At 44.4% G+C, this 25,108-nt stretch overlaps 1 protein-coding gene across 1 annotated transcript in view; it reads right to left on the bottom strand.

Moving 5' to 3' along the window:
- ABCA13 (ATP binding cassette subfamily A member 13) overlaps window positions 1–25,108 on the bottom strand; it is a 2,470,580-nt gene that overhangs the window by 2,373,455 nt on the left and 72,017 nt on the right. Inside the window, exon 3 of the mRNA XM_078686273.1 lies at window positions 7,288–7,460. Coding sequence (XP_078542399.1) covers window positions 7,288–7,460 — 173 coding nt within the window. The remainder of the gene's footprint in view (window positions 1–7,287; window positions 7,461–25,108) is intronic.

The raw sequence follows: 25,108 nt of genomic DNA, 5'->3' as shown, positions 1-25,108 counted from the left end.
CGTACATAGGAATATATAGGCTATATCATAACAGAATACAGATTATACTGTTCGCAATGTAAATCACACGAGTTGTTCAAGTGTATTTAGCCATAAGGATACTTTTGACTTCTTTCTTAAAAAGAAGGGAGGAAGAGATGAGCCTCGTTTCAGGAGGAAGTGCGTTCCAGAAACTGGGCGCCATTCCAGAGAAGGAGCGTTTGTAAGTTTTTTCCTTCCGGAATCTTCGCGGTTTCAACAGAAGATTGTTTGTGCTCCTGGTAGCTCTGGACCCACCGGACATTGTCAACTTATGAGTGAGGTAGCTGGGTGATTTCAGGTGTATAGCCTTGTGCGTCATGCAGGCAATTTTCAGCTGTATTCTGGCTTCAAGAGGCAGCCAGTTCAAGGATTTGAAGTCAGGGGAGATATGCGAGTGCTTTTTTGATCCAGTGATGAGTCTTGCAGCCGCATTTAGTGACGCTCTGAGGGGTGCAGTTGTCGTTAGGGGGAGGCCACAGAGGGCCAGGCTGCCGTAGTCTATGCGAGGGATGACTAGAGCTTGTACTGCTGTTTGGAAGTCTTTTGCTGGGAGGAAGGGTTTCAGTTTCCTCAAGGTATCCCCTTCGTAGCCTTGCTGATATGCTGCTGCATGTTGAGGTTGGTGTCGAGTGTTATGCCCAGGGATTTTGCTGAGTCCACGATGGTCGGTTGGACATTGAGTGCTGTTAGGTGCTTAAGCCATGTTTGTGCGGAAGATGTTTTCGTGGGAGGTGAGATTAGGAGGAACTCAGTCTTCATAGCATTGAGTTTGAGGTGGTTGTCAGCCAGCCAAGATTGGGTGCTTCTGATCGTTGAATTCAGACTCAGGATGTCTTTGGGGGATTGTACCTTGAGATATATTTGCGTGTCATCAGCGTACATGTGAAAGTGTACATTGGATGCTTGTAACAGAGTGGTGAGAGGTTCCATAACAAGGTTAAACAAAGTAGGGGATAGGCAGGAACCTTGCGGGACACCTAACGATACCGGTACTGGGGAAGACATCAGGTTTTTGCTCTTGAATTTTTGAGACCTGTTGTGTAGAAAGGAAGTGAACCAAAGAAGCACAGACCCAGAGAAGCCCATTCTTGTCTTAAGGAGTTCGAGTAAGTTCTCATGTTTCACTGTGTCGAATGCTGAAGAGAGATCAAGAAGGATGAGGAGGCAGGTATCATTTTGATCTAAGATTTGGATGGCGTCGTCAATTATGTGAGTCATCGCGGTTTCAGTACTGTGCCCTGCTCGGAAGCCTGATTGGTGTGGGTTGAGGAGATCAAACTGTTCTATGTGCTTTGTCATTTGTAGTTGGACGCATTTTTCTAAAAGTTTGGCGAGAGTGGGAATGTTGGTAATCGGACGGTAGTTGTTTAGGTCCGTGGGGTCGGCAGTTGGTTTCTTCAATAAAGGTGAAACTTGTCCAACTTTGAGGGAGTCCGGGATGGTTCCTTGTTGTAGTGAGCTATTGATAATTTTAGTCCAGAGTGGGAGTAGCAAAGGGATGAAGTATTTTACGGCGTTAGCAGGAAGAGGGTCAGTAAGGTGATTGGATGGTTTTAGGGTGCTGAGTATTCTGTCAATTTCTTCTTCAGAGTAGGTGTCAAAAGAGGCCCATGTCGCATTGTTTTTTAGTTTATTTGGTGTTGAGCAGTTGGGTATTGAGTAGAGGCTTGCGTCAATGAGGAGGTCGCTCCTTATATTGTCAGTTTTTTTGTTAAAGAAAGCTGAGAAATCTTCACAGGAAGGAGTAGTGCTCATGATGTCGACAGCTGGGGGTTGTTCCTTAGATTGAGATCGGATTAGCTCGAACAATTTACTTGGACGGTTTTTCGCTTGGTCTAGCTGCATTCTGAAGAACTCTGACTTTGAGCGTTTTATTTTCCTGAAGTATGCATTTCTCTTTTTCCTCAGAGTTTTGAGATGCAATGTCGAGGGAACTGCTCTCCAGGTGCGCTCTGCTGTTCGCATAGCCCGTCTCTCTTCATTGAGACTCCCGTTGTACCAGGGGTTGTATATCTTAGTGGATACTCTTTTCAGTTGCATTGGAGCAGCCTCATTGATTATTGAGGCCATGGAGTTGAGATAGTGGTCAGTTAGGTCCTGAACGTCAGTAGCGTCGGTGGGGGGGAGTAGGATATTGCAGCTGTTGGGGGGTAGAGAGTTTGGATTGAGTTTCCTCATGTCTCTTTTCCAGACTTTGGGCCTGGCGTATTGCACCGGGATGAGTTTTACTTTTTCCTTGATGAGGAATGTGATAATATGGTGGTCTGACCAGTCACAAGGTTGTATTGAGTCAAGTTGAGTGGTGACTTTGCCACTGGATTCAAGCAAGCTGGGCTGAAGAAGGCTGTAATGCCAGAAACCGGTCCTCGGAAGCTTGTTTCCGGTCCAGGGAAGACATGGCTTGGCAGTTCGGGCTGGACTGTTTCCATGAGGCACAGGGTCAGACTGATTTGCATATAGCCATGTCTGAACTGGGGTGGCAGAGTGGGCTAAAGAACGGTGATGGATTACACACAGATCTTTTGACTGGGTGTGAGTGTTTGATTGGTTCAGATGCTCCGTCCATCACCAACCCCTTTTGTACCGCTTTGCCCACCATAAGTGTGGCAGGGTATGCTCAGACTTGAGTCCCTTGCTCACTTTGCCACTGGATTCAAGCAAGCCGGGCTGAAGAAGGCTGAAATGTCAGAAACCGGTCCTCGGAAGCTTGTTCCCGGTCCAGGGAAGACATGGCTTGGCAGTTCGGGCTGGACTGTTCCCATGAGGCACAGGGTCAGACTGATTTGCATATAGCCATGTCTGAACTGGGGTGGCAGAGTGGGCTAAAAAACGGTGATGGATTACACACAGATCTTTTGACTGGGTGTGAGTGTTTGATTGGTTCAGATGCTCCGTCCATCACCAACACCTTTTGTACAGAGAACGTCCTATATAACACATTACCTACCAAATATATCGCTGAAAAGCAGGTTGTTATTCAAAGTAGTCAGAGATCATTATTGTATTTGTGCTAATTGAGAGCATTGTTAGTCATTCGTTCTCTAGAAACATGTCTCAGTGTGTTGACCTCTCAAAACAAGCAATGTCAAAGTCAATAGGTCTGGCCTTGGCAAGCTTGTGCAATGGTTACTTTAAACAATCATTGGCAAAGCTACCAGTTCTCTCTCACCTTTGAGACATGCTGGCTTTGCTATGCTTTTAGCTGATGGTACTCAGCATTGGTAAAAAGCAAAAGGTTTTGCTGGTATGTGAGCGCATTGTTTTCTGATCCATGATGGCAAATACCATTTGGATAAGTAAATAAAAAAAGTGTGATCATTTAAAAAATAGAAATTTTGGTAGCTTAAAACTTGTTTTTTATGTGACTACAGCCAGGCTGCATTCAGACTGGATTCTTCAAGCTCCTAGGGTGAGTTCACTGTCAAACCGGCCTTGCCAACACAGACTTCATTGTGTTCGCAATCAGACGCAGATGCCTCTAATTGCACATCGTCACTTCAAACGCATTCATACCAACAGAGGAGAGGATTTGGCTTAATAGCCAGGGCTGCTGACACTGGAACTGGGGAACTAGGTTCGAGTCTCTGCATCACTTCAACATGCCTGTGATTCTAGGCACCTTATTTAATCTCCCTGTGCCTAAAATCCGAGAGTCAATGTGTCGTTGTGTAATAGAAGTGGTGCTGTGTTCAACGCTCCAAAGCTTTCGAGTCTTACCACTATATAATAACAAAACAAAAATTATGGATTTTTAATGCGGTACCAGTTAAGGTGTCATTTTGCACACTGTCAGCAAATGGTGTAAGTTTGCGTCATTCTCCTGTGGAAGATGTATCGTGGTGGGCGCTATGTAGAGGGAGAGATTAATGAACGTATAATTGATAGCGTCTGTATGACTCCACTATTATTTGAAGTTCTAAGAGCTATGGAGGGAGAAGTAGGCTGGGGTAGCGGTAGGGGGAAGAACTAGCCCCTCACTCATGTCGGGAGCAGCGGACGGACACAGATCGAGTTGAATCAATCTGTGCTTGGTCACTGCTCCACAGTAAGGAACAGATGTGATGTTTGAAGTGTGATGGTCAATTAGAAGGCTGCATAGAAGGGTACTGATGCCAAAAAATGGTAAGCAACGGGCGTGCTCCAAGCCCTTTTTTGTAAACAATAGAGTCCCGCAAGCTAGATGCATGCGCTAGCCCATGCACTCACAGGCTCGGCCCTAAAAATATAATGCGACTATATGCCAGAAGAATAATAGCAAACAAGTAAAACATGCTCCCTTCTAAGTGAGGCTGCCATATTCTTGTAATAAAACATTTACTAAAAAAAAAATTGCTGATGTCTAATTTACTATTGATTTTTTTAGGTCTCATGTTTAGCAGCGCATGCGCTGCATGCGCTGTCTCGTCAAGACCTTAAGTAATCTCTATATGTTGGCAAGCAGCTGGTAGTTTCTCCTGCTGCTTGCCATTGGCTTAGTGTCCTTCTTGCATTTCGTTCCTTTATTTTCATTCGCTGTTGATGTCCAACTGACTGCCGTGTAGTCCGGAAGCAGCGGCCACCAACTACAGTTTTAGTCCGCACTGTTGGGACTTTTTCTTTGTCTTGCGCACTGGTGCCTGACCTAAACATGGCAGCGGCGCATGCTCAAGGTGCCGGGGTGCGCAAGGGTGGGCAGCGCATGCTGCTTGTTGTCATTTTTGTTTGAGACTTCTTCTCTCGCTGTGATGCCATGACGCTGGAAGGGAGGGAAAATGTCAGCCACAGAGGAACCCGAGCTAATGCTGCTTGAGGAACAGCCGGCGCAGAGCGCAGGGTTTCATCTCATCCCCACACTCCCAGAGCCACCTGTGAAGCTGCAGCAAACCGTCTGCGGCCCTCAGCCGCTGCGCTGGTCCGAGGAATACCGCGAGTCGGTGTGCACTAGTCGCGGGGTCTCCGTGCTAGAGCAGACCTGAGACATCAATACTAGCTCCTACGACCTGGTCCTGCACAGCACGGCCGTCCCCGCACCGGAGCACGCCTGCACACTGAAGGTGAGCCCGGAACATGCTGCCCCTTCTTACAGTACTGTCCAGTGCTGGTCGTGGTGGACACCGTTAGCATGGCTCTCTTCCTATTGGTCACTCCGATTTCACCACTGTTACGTCTTCCTTCTCTTTGATCTCTTCTGATGATGTCATCACCTGTGGACATAGCAGCTTTACCATAGGATGCCATGTGTGATGATGTTATTTTTAGGTATGGTCACTCTTCCTTCAGGTTGGTTAGTAACTGGTGATGGCATCAGCTAAAGGACGCCGTTCCATTTGTAGGCTTTGTTTGTCACTCTACTTTTCTTAATTCTCACTGGTTAGTAGTAGCCTCACACGTCATCAGCTAGCATTACCATTCTCCTTGGCTGTTACCTGGAGCTTGGACCAAGTATTCCTGCTGGCGGTCAGCAGTGACCTGTGGCCAGTGTCCTACCACTGCCAGCACACTTCTGAGGTACTTGTTTTAATTTACATCCCCGCACTCGCGTGGAGTGCGTGTGTTCTATCTTTCCACTACTGATGTTTGTGTTCCTTATCACCCTTCTCACCCCCGCTGTTTCCCCTCACTCTGTTGTCTTAGTTTACTACACCCCTCCTGCAAATCAAAATAGCGCGAAATTTCGGAGTACTTTACAAGAGCAACACTTGCATAACAAAGGGCCTCATTCACAGGCACGGGGAAATTAAGTGATTTGGCAAGAATCCCGGGATTTTGAGCCTCCTGCCGAGACTCAAACCCGGTTCCCCAGCTGCAAAATAGGCCGCCGTAGTCCTTGCAGCACATCCTCTTCATATCTGTTGTATACCAGCAGACATTAAGATCACCATATAAGATGGCTGACACTTTTGTGGAACACAAAAAGCATTTCCATTATGCGTTCCAAAGCAGCACTGGCCAGTTTGTACGTCAATCTGTGACAATAGGCAGCAAAGAACGACATTGATAATCATTCTCTAAGTCGGTGAAAGAATGACGGTAAGAAGTAGGCGCTAATGTTTTAGGTATGAGATCAAACTTAGCCATGCAGGATTTATAAGCATAACATGGAAGAGTAACTAATTCAGTAGCATTTACAGAACTAGGTTCATTTGGTGAACACACAATTATGCATATGTTTACTTTTTCGTAAGAAAACGTTGTGAATTCTGATGGGAGTTTCCTAAACTCCAGATACATTAAGCATTTGGAATGCAATAGGTCTCGAATTATTAAAGTTTGAGCTATTGGTGTTGCATTATTATTAGCAATGCCAATATCTCAAACTTTATTAATGCGAGACCTATTGCATTGCTAATGCCTGTTCTAAATAGCAAGTCTTTAAGTTGCGCCGTTAATTTTATTTGTATTATTTGTGAAGGACACAAGAAAGAAATCACCACGTAATCAAGGATTCCAGTCTCAGGCAGCTACAATGTTATAATGCCACTTACAGACTTTATAACAGCAACTTTAATAAAAGAGAAGGACAATTAATCATCATCTAACTGGATACTCGAATTGAAGGGAAAATAAATAGCTGATATTCAAAGTTAAAATAGAAATTTGAAAACAGCACACTTTGAACCACGTTTGTCACTGAAGAGAAAGGAACAATTTTTAAGCGGATGTGATGAATGTGGCAAACTTTGTGCAGTAATGCAAAGTGATGTAAGCCAATGGAAAAGTGGACTGACCCATTGTGACCTGCATGCTGTATGCATGCTGCAGTGGGTGGAAGCAAAATGTGATTAACAATTTAACAGACCAATGGATGAAGCTCACTGTCAAGTGTCCCTATAAAATGTATACTGTGTGTGTTTAATGAAAATAGTCTGGCACTGCGGCTAATGTCGTTTCAAAGTCCAGACCTAAAAACATTGCAGCAGGGGTATCATTTTGCATTATGCCATTGAAACTTTTGCTGTTGTAAAGAACAATTTATGTGGCGACGTGTTTGATGAGTAAAGTGTAAAATGTGACTTTCCACATGGTAAAGCCAGACACTGAGATGGCTGAGTAGACTGCGTATCTAAATATAACTTAACAATACAGCATTTAATTTCAAAAGTTCAAATGCAGGTAAGTGCCAAACAAATCATGAATTCAGACAAATATTTTAAAAGTAGTTGAACCAATTTCCTCTTGAATAGAAACAGCAATGGCACGAGGCAACTGGTTCACGTGAAACTCTCAATTTTTGTGAAAAGCATTTCAATGGTTGATGCATACATGGATCTGGTATGAATAGCTTACTTTTGTATTGTCTGAAGCAACTGGCTCAACCCTTGGAACCCCGTGTTTAAAAATCCGTCTTTTTGGATATTTCCGGCCAACAAAGGCAGAGAGAGAAGTAAGTCCCAAATATAGGGCTGATGGTGGAGGCCCTCAAGTTCCGAAATCATCTCTTCAGTTTTATTCAAATCCATCTAAAAGAAAAACAAGATGCCATAGATGTATCTCACATGAAGCTAACAAGCAGAAATCAAACTGACATCTTTAAGAAATCAAAATATTGTAATGGCCTCGAGGAGAATATCGTACATGTGTTAGTGCCACCCTCTCCTAAAAATAAACAAAAAGTAAAAATGCAAAATAGTAACATGAATTGCTTCAATTAGCTGGAGTGTAAAATAAGCTGCATTCCACATATAGTCAAAGACTTGGGTAAGTAAAGCTAAGGTAAGGTACCAAGGTGTAACAAACAAAGGGAGGCATCATGATTTCAAAGTTCATTAGTGAACCACAAATACTAATATATAAACTGTATCAAAAAGCAAAGGACAGAAAACGACAGGGGGAAATTAATTACTGTTTGGGCTTGTTAGGACCTTTAATAATGAAATGCCTGCTCCTATACTAGGTGCATTATTCCAAACCATTTACATATACGCCAACAATAATAATTCTCATAATTCAAACCAGTTTTTGCCATAGTACCAGAGCATCTGCTAACTTCCTGGCACTCTCCCTCATTATTGACAAAGTGTCGGAGACTCATATATCATTATAACTGTGTTTCGTAGGTTTTAAATCTGCGTTTGATCATATCCCATTGTACAAACTGTGGAAAAGCCAGGGCAGTGGGGAATACTTGGGCCCGTACTATAAATTGTGCCCCGGGGGTACAACTGGTGTATGCGCCCACTTTGAGCACCCCTGGGGCACAATGGTATTACAGAAGGGCAGCAGATGCTTGGGCTTCCCCTAGTGTAAATACAGAAAGCTTTGAGGCACATGTTGTGCCAGCGCTATCATGAGAGGTCGTTCCCTCATTTGCATTAGAGGGTCTTTCTTTCCACATAAGCGGTCTGTTGAAGCCAAAGCCTGTGCACTAATGGCTGCATTTACTACATTATATAAATCATTAGGAGGTCCCTCACTCGATCCCATGGTGAAATCCCTCTCAACCAAAGTGTTTCCCACGCTTACTTGCGGCACTGAGGCCTTGCGGGAAGAGATTCGACCGTGCAGACAGCATCATTACTAAAGCATGGCCACGCTGCACAAATTCGTCTGGAATTTGGAATTATCAAGCAGGCACTGGCAACAAAAGGGGCCTCTCTCTGAAATGCTGCCACAAACTTTGAGCCTCAAGGAGGAATGTATTAATTCATTGCTTCTTTGGTTATGTAATGATGAAAGTAATGGGCCCTGGGCCCGCATGTTAGGCAGAGCAATAAGGGACACGGACACCAGGAATGAGTGGTAGGAAAGCTCCTGAGCACGTGCGCTCAGCCTCTTTTATTGGCAGCGTCATGTGACACCATGACGTCTGTGGTGGGTGGGTGTATAGTGTGTTACATTACACAGGAACACTAGAACGTGTACACACCAAGACACTACATCACTCCCCTTTTTAATCAATGAAAAAAAACTCAACTTGATAATTCACATTTGGGGAATTAACTTATCTCAGGATGCAGTGAAGTGTTCAGTTCCATCAAGCTTTTCTATCCGCCGCAGCTTGGGAAAGGGCAGGTGGAATTCAGTCTGTTTCGGGGAACTTTTGTCCGCTCTGGCACAGGTTGGAGATGCTAGATGGAAACAGTCTGTAGACGACTGGGTAGCCCCTTTTTCCTCACAGTCCTTGTGTTGTTGGCTTCCGTGGTAACGGGTGCTGTTGGAGTTCTTGCAGCTCGCCATGTAATGGATGGTTACGTACCAGTTCGGCCTCGGACTAACAGTGGGGACCTATTTTGCACTGACACCTTCTTCACTCCTAACTGTGGCAACGGCCACGTGGATGTACTTCTTCTCTGCTCTTCAACTGTGGCAACGGCCACATGGAATAACCTCCTTCCATTCTTAACTGTGGCAACGGCCACGTGGATATTCTTCCTTGCTCTCTAACAGTGGCAGGGTTGCCACCTGTCTCTCTTTTTGCTCTCTAACATTGGCAGGGTTGCCACCTGTCTCTCTTTTTCATACTTTCTTTTCACGGTGGCAAGCGTGCCACGCCGATCTCTCCTTTTCTTCCTTTCTATTCACAGTGGCAGACGTGCCACACAGCTCTCTCCTCTTCTTCCTTTCTTTTCGCAGTGGCAGACATGCCACACAGCTCTCTCCTCTTCTTCCTTTCTTTTGACAGTGGCAGACGTGCCACACATCTTCTTCCTTTCTTTTCCCAGTGGCAAGCGTGCCACTCGGATCTCTCCTCTTCTTCCTTCCTGTTTCGCGACATCACTCGGTCTGATCTTGCATCTTCTCTCCTGACCTGGCTCCTCCATGCAGGGCGCGCCCGCTGCATGTGTGATCCTGGTGTGTCCCCGACTGGAACACTTCCTCCTTCTTCCTCAGCTTCCAGAGTTGGTGTCGCGAACTCTCTTCTCTAGATTCTTGTTGGTGACGTTCGTGGGATGGTGTTCAGAGACCTTGACTAGGTCGAACGTCCTGGACCGTTTGGCGGTCCACTCCTGCTGATGTTTTGGCAGGTTTCTTCGGTCGTCCTGTCGGACTCGGTGCATTGGCACTTCTGATGTGGTTTAGAGAACCCGTCGCGTGTCATACTTGGTACGCGATCTTTCTGTGGATCAGCTTCTGGGGGTGCCACACTTAGTGGTCTTCTTCGGTAACTGTTCTGCACTGTGGCGTTACCTGTGCCCTTCTTCCATCTCGTGGGGGCTGTGCCTTGCCACGTGGCGCGTTATCTGCGCCCGTACTTTTCAAGGCTCTCGGACACTTGATGCGTGTCGTATTTGCAGCTTTGGCTGGCGTCGTTTTCTTGCTGCTTTGGCTGACATCCAGTACTTTGCTGCTTTGGACCGTCGGGTACGTGCTGCTTTGGATGGCGTCAGAAGTTTGCTGCCTCGGACCGTTGGCGGGAGTAGTTGCTGCGGTGATCTCCTGTGGCCACTAGGAGTCACAGCTCTCTCCGTCTTCTGATCTCGGCAGTCTTATTCCCTGATCGTTCCTCCAGTGCTTGGCAGTCGTTTTCTCCCTACGTTTTGTCCTTGCTTGGATGCTTGGTGAGGTGTTGATGTTAAGTGAGACAATCGCGCCTCTTCCCACGTCGCTTCAGAAGTGGCAGCCACCGACTCCTTGCTGGTGCGTGTGGGCGTCTTCTGCGCAGAGCGCGCTTTCTGGATTTGGGAGTTAAGATGCTTTTCTTTGGGGCGCTACTCCGCCTGTTGCCTCTAGATGGTGTTAACTTCTTTTGCGTTGTGCAATGCTTGGTTCAGTGCTGGAGGGTGTTGGTGCACTAATGCTTTTGGCCACGGGTGGCAGTGTTGTTGGATCTGTTAGCAGCCTGTCTTGTCTTCCCGGGTGTGCACTCTACTGCTTCAGTGCACAGGAGGTTGGAGCTGCTGCTGATAATGGGTGAGTAGATTTTCTATGCTTTTAGTGTTCCAGAATTGTCCCGACTTGTAAATGTGCTGAAGTCAGGCATACCTTGCAAAAGCACAGTTTATGTCCCTCTGGTGTTGTGCAGCTTTGATGCTGGGGCCAGTTTGGCAGTCTTTGTAGGTGCATCTGTGGTTCCTCTTGTTTAAGTGTCCCGGTGGGGCTTATGTAAAGTTTTGGCGGTGTGGACCGCTTTGGCGGCCTCTGCCCCTCACGGAGCACACAGGGAGGGGGCTCTTATGCTGATGGCGGCGCTGCGTGCAGACGGTCACTTCACCCCTGCTTCCTTGCACTCTGCTCCTCACACGGAGCACACGAGGAGGAGGTGGGGGGGCCTTCTGGTCTTGGCGGCGCTGGCCTCCTGCAGACGCTTGCTTCACCCTCGCTCTCTCTCTCTTCCCGTCCGCAGCCGCCTCGGCAGTACTGACGCGGGCGGGGGAGAAGTTGCTTCACTCGGCGGGGGAGCACGTCGCTCCGGTCACTCCTCCCTGGCGGGGGACGCTCGAGGCAGGCCGCGGTTGGGCTCCGCCGGCTCTGTCTCTTGACTGTACTGTTCCGCTGGCCTCACTTTCACCGGTCTCCCGCCGCTGCAGCTTCTACCCCCACACGCTGCGCGGCAGAGACCTGCCTTGCTTCTCGCAGGCCGCGGGTGGGCTCCGCTGGCTCTGCAGTGACTGTCCTTCTCTGGGCGCTACCGGCGGGCCGCGGGTGGGCTCCGCTGGCGCTGCTTAGTCTCTTCTTCGCTGGGGGTGCCGCCAGCAGGTCGCGGGTGGGCTCCGCTGGCGCCGCTGAGTCTTCCTTCGGTGGAGGCGCCGCCAACCGGTCGCGGGTGGGCTCCGCTGGGCCCGGACCACGTCGCGAGGGGGGTCGGGAGGCGGTTAGCTACTCCGCTCCCTCCCCCTCGTTGGTATTGTTAACTTCGGGTCCGGCCGCCTTCCCTTCACGCCGTGGCTTGCTCTGGGTCCCGCCGCTTCCGTTACACGCGCGGCGGGGGCAAGGGATGACTCGGGCAGGCCGCGGGTAGGCTCCGCTGGCACTGCTTATGTACTGGCCCAGTTTATTTATTAGCGCTTCGCCCCTGGGGCTCACCTTCGGCCGGCGGGTCAGATGCTGCGTCGCTGTCGCGGCGGGTGGACTCCGCTCGGCCCGTGCTCCTCTCTGGTGGGGTTTGTGCTTCGCGGCCGTCTCCGGTGGCTCTGGGCGGTCCGCTCATTCCCGGTGGCACATGTTGGTGGCGGCTGACGTGGGAGGCTACCATCGGCTTGCTGTAGGCCTTCTAGTGGCTGCTGGCTCCGACGACGCTCACCGGCTTCTTGGCTTGCTGTGCCTTGCTGCAGGGGGTGCTCTTCAAGCGGGCACTCTCTCCCCCTTTTCTTCAGTGTAGGGTAGTGGCACGCATGGGTTGCACTACCGACCTCGTCGCCATTGTAATGATGAAAGTAATGGGCCCTGGGCCCGCATGTTAGGCAGAGCAATAAGGGACACGGACACCAGGAATGAGTGGTAGGAAAGCTCCTGAGCACGTGCGCTCAGCCTCTTTTATTGGCAGCGTCATGTGACACCATGACGTCTGTGGTGGGTGGGTGTATAGTGTGTTACATTACACAGGAACACTAGAACGTGTACACACCAAGACACTACAGGTTAGAACTAAATAACAATACTGTATATCCTCTGATGCAAAAATCTACTTCGAAAACAGGCAAAAAAATCTTCAGGTAAGCAAACTTTGAAACGTTTCTGTTTCCTTACTACTGAAGATCTCTTGTCTTCAAGACATACTGGCTGAATGCTCTCATGCATGGATGCACTGGCGGCCCTCACAGAGCTGCACCGGTAGCAAGTGTTGCACTTCAACTCAGGCCGCTTCAAAATGGTGTTGTAAACGCGCTACCCAAATTGCACCAATTTCAAGGTCAAGGTTGTACTTGGAAAGAGGGTATTACAGTTATCCTTTCTCTGTGTCTCCAGACTGGTGTAAATGCTTCTTCACACATTGTTCTGGTAAATAACTGATTTTGCCTTCCAGGGCGTGTTATTGTTAGCCCATTAGCAGTGAGATGTTGGCATTTGCATCCCAATAGCTATCACTGCCTTTCCACCCACTAGGCGTTAACCCACGTTTGCCTACTAGACAATCATTTTTAAAAAGGTAGAAAGCCAGGAACTACATTGCTTTTTCCTTTTCACAAATCCGTGGTTTGTGACATAGGATACAAAAATCGATTTTTGTGTTTTTTCAACCAACACCATGTTGCATGGTGGGGCTTGGTTTTCTTTTAACAGTTACATCATAGGCTCAGAATCCCAGCATTCAAAGTGTTGTTGGCTAAAATGGCAGAATTGGTTGGAGGTTTACAAATCACTCACTCCATTTAAAAGCTGCTTGTTTCATGCATAAAACCTAAGGGTTCACTCTCTTCCTCGCATCATGCATTTAAACAAGCATCGGCAATGTGAATAGTTTGTTCTTCTGTGTAGTGGAACATTTTATATCTAGCTTCACAACACAATAGATGTATAACATTGACACCAGCAGCGCAACATTCACTAACTCAAATAAATAAGTGAAGTGCAGGTGGCAGTAGACAAAAGGAATACCACACAATTCTCTCACAAGTAGAGGACAGGTGTAACAGCGGTATCTAACACACTAAAAGAGTGAGTAAGAGTATATACTATAATTGACAGTGGAACCCCACAAGAAACTAGCACCTAACCTGTTATCCCCTGTTAAGAATAAGCAATGGAGACTCCCCAAATAACGTGTGCACACAGTGTACGCACCCACTGCCATGGTGCAGTCCACTGCTGGACAACAAATGTTTACCAAAACTGAACCAAACGGTGCACCACGTATAGGCTGTTCTACTCAACTTGATATGTTTAAATTAACTAAGAATAAATAAAGGACGATTTGAAGAACAATCTTGGACACAGACTATAACTTTTGTGTTAAGTTTCATTAAGTGGGGGGCGTGGCTTGAACGCCGCACAAGATGGCGGCTTAACTGCGGAGCTCCGCCAGTCGTGCACCGGAACCGGCGATTTTCCCCGCATTCTTCGACCAAATGCGAGCGCTATCATCGGATTCCACCGCCGGAACATGAGGTGAGCAGGGGGCACTAAACTGCTCTCCTCGAAACCGGCGGTGTCAGATTTTATCACCACTGACGCGCTTCGCTCTTCAGCGGCCGCCATTTTAGCCATTCTCGGCGCACAACGCTCCTTTTCCTCAAACGCCGCTTTTACACTGCTACATACGTAATGCGGTTGTTTCATGCAAGGAACTCTTGTTTTTACTGTCTCTTCTCCACCACTTTACCGCTTCATTGGTAATGACTCAAGGACAGAACGCAACGATGTATTTTCTTCTATTCTAACTGAACGCTGTTTCCTCATACTTTATACAACGTTCTGTCACGCAGCTTCACATTGACTTTTAGGTTATGCCAGCGCTTCAGTTTGTTCTCCTCCCAGCCATGTGGTGATATTCTCTCTACACAATCTTCCTGATTTTCTTGAGGAGACAATATATATTTTTTGTTGGAGAACACTGTGCTCACTCTCTGCATTCATAAGGTGTGGTGTCATTACTCTTCTTTTTCCCGTTATTTATGGGGAAGCTTCGCAATCTCAAGCTTACAGCCTCCAAAGCTAAACCACAGCTTTCCTCAGACTCTGACTCTGCGCCTCAGGTTATGGATGACTCTACTCCCATCAAACCTAGTAATGCTCACGGCGCAATTCCTAAAACTACTACCACTAGTAAGTCTCTTCAAAATGCCTCAATTAAACGTCTGAAAACAACACCTCCATCTCCAGATTCCTCAGCGCATTCTGCGTCAATGGATCTTATTCTGGAGGAGCTTCGGGCACTCAAACCCTTCATGGCTGAGACGACTAAAACTTTACAGTTCCTTCACGACAAATGGTCTACTCTGGAATCGAGGGTTTTACTGGTGGAACAATCTACAGAAACTCTTCACTCTTCCTGCGCAAAAATTACACTCTTGGAAAAGGATATCTCTCTATTGAAGCGCCAGTCGGAGGAGTTGGAAAATCGCAACAGGAGGAATAACCTTCGCCTTTATAACCTTCCAGAACTTACAGAAGGATCCAATCCGACGGCCTTCTTCCAAACATTTTTGCCAAAAATTTTGGATCTTCCTTCTTCCACCTCTCTTAATATTCAACGTGCGCACCGACTTGGTCCTAAAGTCTCCACCAAGCCCAGAGGAGTCATCATGCTGTTCCTCCAGTATACTGATCTTCTTCAAGTATTATCAGCAGCAAAGACTAAAAAACAAATTTTATGGGAAGGTCACAGGCTTTACCTCTCTCAGGACGTTGCTAAAGTCACAGCTGATCGTCGAAAGCAGTTCCTTGATTTAAGACCGCGTTTGAGAGATCTTGGCGCTCGATATGGACTGCTACATCCATGCCTCTTCAAAGTGGCCTACAAAGAAAAAACAACTACTTTTGAAGATCCACTCATCCTGGAGGAGTTCCTTCGCCGTCATGAAGCTGTTAACATGGACACTGCAAGACCTGTCTAACCGTTTTTGTTTTATCTTGCTCTCTCGATTTGTCTCCGTCTATGTCTCCTGCCGTCCCTTGTTTCTAATGCTTGTTTTTCTCTGAATATTTCCTCTATTTCTGTATCCTACACCCATTGTACAAATTATTCTGGCACTCTCTTCTTCTCTTATATTTCGTATGTATATCTAATGTTTCTAATGTTTTTTCAAATTTTTTATCTTTCCGCAGATCCCAACCTTGTGTCTCTCCATCCCGATGTATCCATTTGTTCATTCATTTGTTCCTTCGCTGGTTCCTACGGTGTTCGACGATGTGAGTCTCCGTTGTTGATGTCGTCCTCTTCTGGCGTCGTCATCCCTCAATTCTCTTGATTTCTTCGTTGTTAGTTATGATGTTACTTCTCTCTGTCCTCATCGCTCTATCTTTTCTATTTACTTCTCTTTTCTCTTCCTTTACTCAATTCTTTCTCTCCTATTCCTTTACTTTATCATCTCTATTTTCTTTTGCTCCTTGTCTCTTACATTTCATACTTATCGCATTTTTCTTACATTTCTCTTCAATTTCTCACTTCTCTCTTAATATATCTTACCTCGTATCATTTTACTAAGAGTACAAATTCCGAGTAGTTACATGGAATGTTAAAGGGTTAAATAACCCCATTAAACGTCAACGTGTCCTAACTCACTTGGCACGGCTTAAGGCCGATGTAGCTCTCATACAAGAATCCCACCTTTCGGACACAGAAGCTACTAAACTTAAACGTTGCTGGGTAGGACATGTTTTTCATTCTCCTGCTTTAGGTAAAAAAAATGGTACTGTTATTTTATGTCATAAGAGGTTAAATGTTTCTGTTGTAACTCAAGAACATGATGATAGTGGCCGTTGGGTTATTACTAAGCTCCTTATTGATAAAATACCTATTGTTCTCTTTAATGTTTACGCACCTACAGGTGTTGATAAGTTGTTTTGGCCTGCTATTTCTGATAAATTAGTTACTCTTAATGAACAATATGTTATTTTTGGTGGTGATTGCAACCAAGTTCTCGACCCTTTTCTTGATAGAAATTCCAAAGTTAAATTTATCCCTTCCAAGATGCATTCCCAATTTATTACCTCGATTCAAAACTATGCTCTAGTTGACATTTGGAGATTATGTAATCCTGACCTTAAAGAATACACGTTTTATTCCCCCACACATCATTCGCAATCTCGTATAGATTATTTATTTCTCAGTAAATCCCTAGCACAACTAGTCACCCATTCAGAAATAGGTTCCATTCTAATCTCAGACCATGCCCCCGTTTTTGTCGATATTGACCTTATTCCCTTTTCCCCTAATTCGGGACGTTGGAGATTTAATAATTCACTACTTTTGGACCCCATTTTCACCACTAAATTTAAGGAGTTTGCCTCTGAATTTTTTACACTGAATCATCTCCCTGAATCTTCCTTTGTCACTGTTTGGGACTCTTTTAAAGCAGCTGCTAGAGGATTTATCATTAATTTTGTCTCTCACAAGAAAAAACAGTCGATTCTTAAGTCAACTCAAATTTTGGATAAGATAAAGAAACTAGAATATACATATTATAAATCTACTTCTGATTCTTCCCTTCGTGAACTTCTCTCTGCCAAAATTGAATTTAATAGATTTACTACTAACGCAGCTTCCAACTCTCTTCTTAAATGTAACTCCCGCTACTATGGAGGTCAAAACAAAATGGGCAAACTTCTAGCTAACTACTTAAAAATACGCAAAGAAAGAACAAAGATTGAGTCCTTGCTAGATTCTGCCGGTGTTTCTCTGTTCAAAGACAAGGATATATTAGCTCAGTTTGTCTCATTTTACCAAACTTTATACACTCCTGAATCTAGCCCTGATCCTGATGACCTTTTATCATATTTCCAAGATATCCCTTCCCCTCAATCTTCTCATGTAGATTTTCAATCCTTGACTTTGGACATTTCCCCCTCTGAAATTTCACATGCGGTTTCGATCCTCCGTAGAGGCAAAGCCCCGGGACCGGACGGTTTTACTATTGAGTTTTACAATCACTTCTCCTCCCTTCTCCTCCCTAAGCTTTTACTATTATTTCAATCCTTTGTCCAATCTGGATTTTCTCAGGGATCTTTTCAGGAAGCATTAATTTGTCTCATACCCAAACCAGATAAAGATCATACGTTATGTAAAAATTATCGCCCAATTTCTCTGGTAAACACTGATTATAAAATTTTCGCCAAAATTATAGCCCTTCGACTTGATCCTCTCCTGCCAGAACTTATCGGCCCGGAGCAATCCGGATTCGTTAAAGGTCGCTTGTCGTCCGATAATTCTCGTGTTTTCTTTAACATTCTAAGTAAGGCAACCTCTCTTCCATCTCCTCTAGCTGCCATTTCTCTCGATGCCGAGAAGGCCTTTGATAGAATAGGGTGGGATTTTATGTTTCAAGCTCTTCGTTGGTTTGGTTTTCCACCTAAATTCATTTCTCTTATTTCTTTGCTTTATTCCAGTCCCCATGCCTCCATCTTTGCCAACGGTATCACTTCTGATTATTTCCCTCTTCACAGAGGAGTCCGTCAAGGATGTCCTCTATCTCCTCTTCTATTTATTCTAGCTTTAGAGCCCTTCTTAACTAAAATTAGACGAGATAAGCACATTTCTGGTTTTCAATATGGATCCCAACAGCAGGTTAAGTTATCAGTCTACGCGGATGATATTTTATTTTATTGTTCCGACCCTCAAACAACTTTACCCTCCTTCCTTAATCAAGTATCTGCTTTCTCTACCGTATCTGGATATAAACTTAATACGGACAAATGTGAAATACTCCCCCTGAACCCATTATGCCACAAACATTTATTTGACACATCTGGCTTCTCCTGGCAACCCTCTAAGATTAAATATCTGGGTGTCTGGTTCGCCCCTCGCCTTTCTGATACCCTCAAATTTAATTTTGAATCTCTCTCTACTAAGATCACTACTTCTACCACACGTTGGAATCCTCTCTTTCTTTCTTGGTGGGGACGATTGGACTCCATAAAAATGATGCTAGCGCCTTTAGTTCTCTACTCCATTTCTATGACTCCTATTCGCATTCCAAATCATTACTTTAAGTTAATAGATTCTATTTTGCTAAAATTTTTATGGAAGGGGAAAAGATCTCGAATAGCTCTTTCTGTTTTAAAGAGGGATAAATCTATGGGAGGGGTCAAATTCCCCAATTTTAAAGCATATCATACTGCCTTTTCTTTAAAACAAGCATTACGCTGGCTCTCTTCAGATCTTCCGTATTATCCTCCACTTTGGCTCACGCTAGAAACATCCTTCCTTCATCCCTATGACTTCAATGAAGTTCTTTCCTTTTCCTCTAATGTCTCCTCTCTTCGATCTCCTATAATTTCTCGCACACGCTCCCTTCTACAGCCTTACTTATTATCCTCTTATCCTTCTACTTCTTCTATTCACACTCAACCTATTTGGCATAATAAACATCTTCAAATTCGCAATCGTTCTCTCTATTGGAAATCTTGGCATTCTCGTGGTTTAAAATGGATTTCTCAGCTTCTTTCTGATACTGTTCCTCTCCCCTTTCACCTTCTTCAAGAACAATTTTCACTACCTTCCTCTTCTCGTAAACAATATTTATCGCTAATACCATCCCTTCTCCAATATATCTCCGATCTTCCCACTACCAATTCTATTCCAATACCTCATCTTCCTATCTCCAATGCCCTTGACCACTCCCCCTCTGCTTCTTTTCTATATAAAACTCTACAATCACCGTCTGAACGCTCTAAGTCTAAAGTTGAGTTGGCTTGGGAAGAAGACTTGTCTCAAACCTGGCTCCCTATTTTTTGGGATAAACTTTGGTCTAAAATTCACAAAACATCTCGAGCTGCCAATACTACCCAAACCCTATTTTTTATTTATAATCGTACATTATTTACTCCCTTTATTTTATCATCTTTCTCATCAGACACTCCTTCCACCTGTTGGTCCTGTTCTTGTCCTATAGCTGATTTGAAACACATGCTCTTTGAATGTCCTCCCATTCTACACTTCTGGCATTTAGTTTGGTCCCAAATCCAAAAACTTTTCAACATCACTCATCCCTTTTCCATCCTTCATATTTTTCTAGGTTCCCTTTCCCCTGATCTTCCTGGATCCCACCTTAAACTCAAGCTATTGGACCTCCTGATTGCCATAGCCTTTCATCATATTACATCACATTGGAAACAGGCTAATGATGTTTCCTTCACTGCATGGTGGAACGCAGTGTGTTTTAACCATCGTCTAGACACAAACTTTGTATCCCCTATTTCCCTAGCAATTCAACGTGACCTATTATGGATCCCCCTTACCGAATATCTATCCCAGATCTCCAGACCACCTCCCATTTCTCCATTACGCAATGTCGAAGTTCAAAAACCACCATGAATGTTTTGTCTTCATATATATAAGTTTATTGATACACGCTATGTTTTCTTATTGTTATTTCTAAGACTTATATTTTTACTGATTTCCCTTCTCCTCAATACTCTAGCATTTCTTCACTACATATTGTTCTTTTTATTTTTATGCATAATTCCACTGTAATGTAAGAGAAAAGTTATGTTTTTATAACTTATGATTGTTTCTTCCTGTACTGCTTTTCTATTTTCATTCCTTAATAAAATTCAAACTTAAAAAAAAAAAGTTTCATTAAGTGGTGCAGGGTTTGCTTCTGTTTTGTTAAACAGTGAGTAAGAGGTGTTAAAGGGACTGATGTATGATTTCCACAAAGAGACATGAAATATTAGAAGTATAAACCTACTGGAATAAACAACCAAACCTCCTATGGAATTACTGTGCATTCGTGTATTCATACAGGATGAAGAACACTCACCTACATTATGTGGTATGCTCTTTTAATGTGTTCCATATCTTGCACTAGAAAGCATTCAAGAGTACTACTTCCACTGGTTGTACAATCTCCTACTTATGGGTTCCCTAGTTTGGGAGTGATTACGTCTCTTATGTCAACATTTATTTTCCTCCTTTATTAAATTATCAGACCTATGTTAAAATGGTATGTTGGTGAGCCAAAAATGTTTTAGTGGCGTCTCCTTACCACAAGATTAAAAATAGGAGGGCTGAGCAATGGACCCTACTTCTCTTTTCCATCAATATATTTTGGTCCTCTAATATAATCCTTGTGGGGTCTGGCATCTTCCACAGGATTATAGGTATCCCACAAAAATTGTGAAACAATCACTGCTTCAAATGACATGTTCACTAGTCTCATAAGGGAGATGGTTTAGGGGAATAGGAGAGATGGGGCATATTTTTACCAGGGCCCATTCCTTGACGAGGTCCTGCAAAATGCTACTGGTGAGGCTTTCAGCACATGCAGTATGTTTTTCAGGGAGCCACTTTAGTCTGTGCTATGAAACTGACTGTGCAAACCTTGCCAAACCACACTTGCAGCTGACTAAGTGTGGGAAGCATGAGTGCAAAGGCATTGGAACCACAAACCATGCCCAACACCAAAGCATCTTCTTCCTCGTTAACAGCACCAATAGGACAGTGGTAGTGAGGTAGTGATGGGCAAGTCCCATATTTCCCTGTGGTCTCATCTGTGTAGCAACTTGTCTGGAAAAGCAGTGATGTGGAGGCTGAAGAGAACAACTCTGAACTTAGCCTGGACCTTCTATCCCAAGGCATGGGTCGCAGACTGCAGCTTTATTTATAGCTGAAGTAGGAACTTTTACATATTAAAGTGTATTTCGGATTTTTCTACAGGTTGTATCCTGAACTGAATTATTTGAAATTGCTCTCAGATGTGGTGATCATGGAAAAGGAGGCACAGTGAAAAAAGTAATTGCCTAGAGTCACACTGTTTGGTCAAGATTGGAAACCGGGATTGAAATAGGGTTTCTTGATCAGACATTGTGAAATTCAGATCTTGGATGGGTATGGCATTCTTCCCCCCTTTTCCCAGATTTACAATTTTATTAATGATCTAGGAGGCAAGTCAGCTGTTGTGCGCCACCTATACAAAGCCTCTATTGTTGTTATAGATGTAGCAACATTATGGTATATTAAACAATACACACAAGAGGTTTTTATACAGTGTTCAGCCTGAACTGAATAATTTAACCACTTCCCCGCTCATGACGAGCTCAGCTCGTCATGAGTTGTGCCGCTCGCACGCTGATGACGAGCTGAGCTCGTCATGTAACGCAGCTTTTTAAAAAAAAGCCACGCATGCGGTTAAAGGTGCTCTCAAATGAAATGATCATAAACACCGGGTCAGACAGAAGAAAACAACGCACCCAGAGGCATACTATTTGGTCAAGCTGGGAAGCTTTGATCAAAACCAAGGTCTCTGGATGAAAGACTTTCAACTTGTTTTGCCCTGGGCCTAACACAAGCTTCTCACTGGCCTGAGCATGTTAGGCAAGTGCGTTCAAACCCCCCTCTTCATAGGGAGGAAAAGTGCAAGCTTTCCAATTTTCAGACCAAAAACCACCACTGGGTCTGGGCCCCCAACAGCAAGGCTGAGCCACGAAATACTATTAAACAAAAAAATTGCCAGTACTGTCTCCCTTTTACCTTTCAAAACAACAAACCCTACGGGTTACACACTATGGTCCATAGACACAAAGATGTCTGAATAAATCTTTTGTTTTATTATTGAGTTTTTTTCAAAAAAGGATTATTGGTTATTATTTCACCAATTCACTATATATTACAAGACCTCCTAAGCACATATAAATTTACACAATATTTACAATAACCTTTTGTACAATATCAACAATTTCAAAACAATTTTAGAATTCAAAAACAATCATACCCTCATCCATCCACAGCCATACATATCTTCTATACATAAGCATATACACTGGAAAAAATTATTATTCACAGTAAGCCATAAACAATAAATTCCTGTCAATAATTAAACTTATTTGCTGACAAATGTTTTTTTGATTTCTCCTTTGTTTAGATGGCATAATATGTCTACGCGTTTCGAACTCACACCATTCGCGGAGTTCTTATCATCAGACATCTTTGTGTCTATGGACCATAGTGTGTAACCCGTATGGTTTGTTGTTTTGAAAGGTAAAAGGGAGACAGTACTGGCAATTTTTTTGTTTAATAGTTCCAATTTTCAGAGGACAGGTACAGCTAGGGCAGCATCAGCACAAGATGTTCCCATCACAGGACGGTGCAAATTGGGCAGTAGCAGTGCAAGCTTTACTTCCTAACAGAAGAGGGACAGTATGGCAGTAGCAAAGCAAGCTTGCCTTTCTCACAGAATGCAATATGTGAAATCTTGCTTTTCCGGCAGAACAGATTGAGTACCACCGACTAGTGCTCGCTTTCATCTCGAACAGATATGAGGCATGAGTAACATTTTGATTAGCGAGAGCTCTTGAGTGGGTGGTTAAGTCACAGAGAGGCACATATATGTGGATGAGTAAATGAATATGCAAGAACTGACACCACTCTCATTTAGGTGATAGTCCATGTCAACATCTGGAAATACCCGCTGCACAATCACTTGAAGATCTATTGTTTGTGTTGATTCTTTGGTGTTCCATGTTTTAAGAAGCAGCCTTCACCTCGTAGGTCATCGATATTTGGTACTGCCTCACCACATAGTAACTAACAATGTTTTAAATGTGCAGACAGGTGCCACCTTTTCTAAAAGGTTTGGAATACTGTACTGGGAGCCGTGCAGTCCCAGGCTAGGTGCTACACCTGTTCAAAATGTTGCAGGCTGCCAGTGCATAGATGATTGTAAAAAGTTACCTTCCCTGAAAACACAATCATATTTTGGAACAGGATGTTCAATAATTCTGAAGTATAAATTCATGCTCTATCCATTCGGAGGTTTACCAGCACTTGTTCACATTCCATCATGGGGAACTTCAAATCAATGAGTTTCAGATTATGTGATAATACAAAGAAGGGCTTGCTTCATTTGGTATGCATCTGCCTGGCTTTCCTGCTGAAAAGGAGCAAACTCCTTCATCAACCCTTTAATTCAAAGAACATCCATCCACTAATGCAGGGAAGCTATAATGATCTTAAACTGCTGGTGTATAAGGTTTTTGAGCAGTGCCGAAAAAAACTGAAGGAACATTCTTAACAGTTGAATAGTTTAGCAAATTTGCACTGTCCTTGTTTGCTTGTTTTTATGTAATGATTTTACTTAATATGGTAGACAAATTATTTGTACGTGTAATGATTTTAATTATTGAGCTTGATCAAATTAATGGAGGTAATTATCCACTACCCCCACCAACACACTGCACTTCTGAACATCCAACGGCAGCAACATCATTCAAATTCTACTCACCACAACCACATGCAGGCCTTGAGTGAACACTAGAGGCTAGATTTAATACATTCTCATGTAACGCAGTGCAGCAGCCAGAAATGCTGTCTTGTGTTGTGTTGGAAATGGCCCTTTTTGCAAGGTTCTCCCCAAACTTTTTGCTTCTTCTTTCTATTTTTTTTCCTGACCTGTTGTTATTGGCTATAGGACTCTGGGCACTTTACCACTACTGATCAGCGCTAAAGTGCGTATGCTCCCTGTGTAAATTGATATTGTGATTGGTTCTCCCTGATTGGCATATTTGTTTTACCAGGAGCTCCCTAGTAAACTGCACTGAGTGTGCCAGGGCTGGTAAATCAAATGCTACCAGTGGGTTTGCAGCACTGATTGTGCCACCCGCATGTGTAGCCCTGAAAAGATGTCTCAGATCTGCCAACGCGGTGCCTGCGCGCAGTTTGTTAAGTGCCATGTCGACTTGGCAAGTGCATTAACTTTACAGGCCCTACCCTTCCCTTTTCTTACACATTGGACACCCTGATGGTAGGCCCACGTGTATGTGGAAGATAGAACATGTACTGGTGTGTGTAACATGTCTTGATGGTGAAAAAACGCCAGTTTCGTTTTTCACTATTGAAAGGCTATCTTGCCCCATAGCACCGACTGGGGAATGCTTTGTAACATTTTACCAGCATATCTTCCCAAAGGGATAAGATAGAAAAATGTAGTTTAGTATCCCTGAACTCAGGATTTAATAACACATCTTTTAGTAAAGATGTTTTTAAATTGTGTTTTTGAAAATGCCTCTTTTAAAAAGTGACTATTTTATTGTTCAACCATCCTGTGTGCCTCTGTCTGGCTGTGGATTGACTGTCTGGCTTAGGAGTGACAGGGGCTAGGGAGGTGCAGTGGCTCCAGGAGTCTGGATGAGTCAGCACTATGCTGAATAGGCCTATTCTGCATTTGGAGTGGTGGGAGGAGTAGCACCGGTACCTGAACAGGGCTGTGCCTGCCTTCCACAATGCTGGTTCTGCCCCCCTGTGGTGTGTCTGGAGCCAAGGCTCACACTGACAATGGATGTTGTTGCGAACTTGCAGAGTGCCCCCAGGACTGGTATGTACTGGGCTCAAAACCCCTTGCACAAAGGGAACAAAGGCATTTTGGGGTATACGTATCAGACCCAAAAACCCAGACTTTAGATCATTTCTGGTATTCAAGAGGAACCTTTGCCAAGGAGAAGAGCTGGAGTGACTTAGGAGAAGTATTGCCCTTGCTGTGTGCCTTGGGGTTGGCCTGCAGTTGCTGTTTCTGCCAAGGAAAGAAGAAGGACTTTGCTGTGTGCTGTGTCCCCTGCTTGGAGGAGATATCCAAGG

Source organism: Lissotriton helveticus, chromosome 4_1 (genome assembly GCF_964261635.1).
Source record: "Lissotriton helveticus chromosome 4_1, aLisHel1.1, whole genome shotgun sequence".
Lineage (NCBI taxonomy): Eukaryota > Metazoa > Chordata > Amphibia > Caudata > Salamandridae > Lissotriton > Lissotriton helveticus.
The sequence above is the reverse complement of the archived record's forward strand: the minus strand, read 5'-3'. Positions and strand labels throughout refer to the sequence as shown.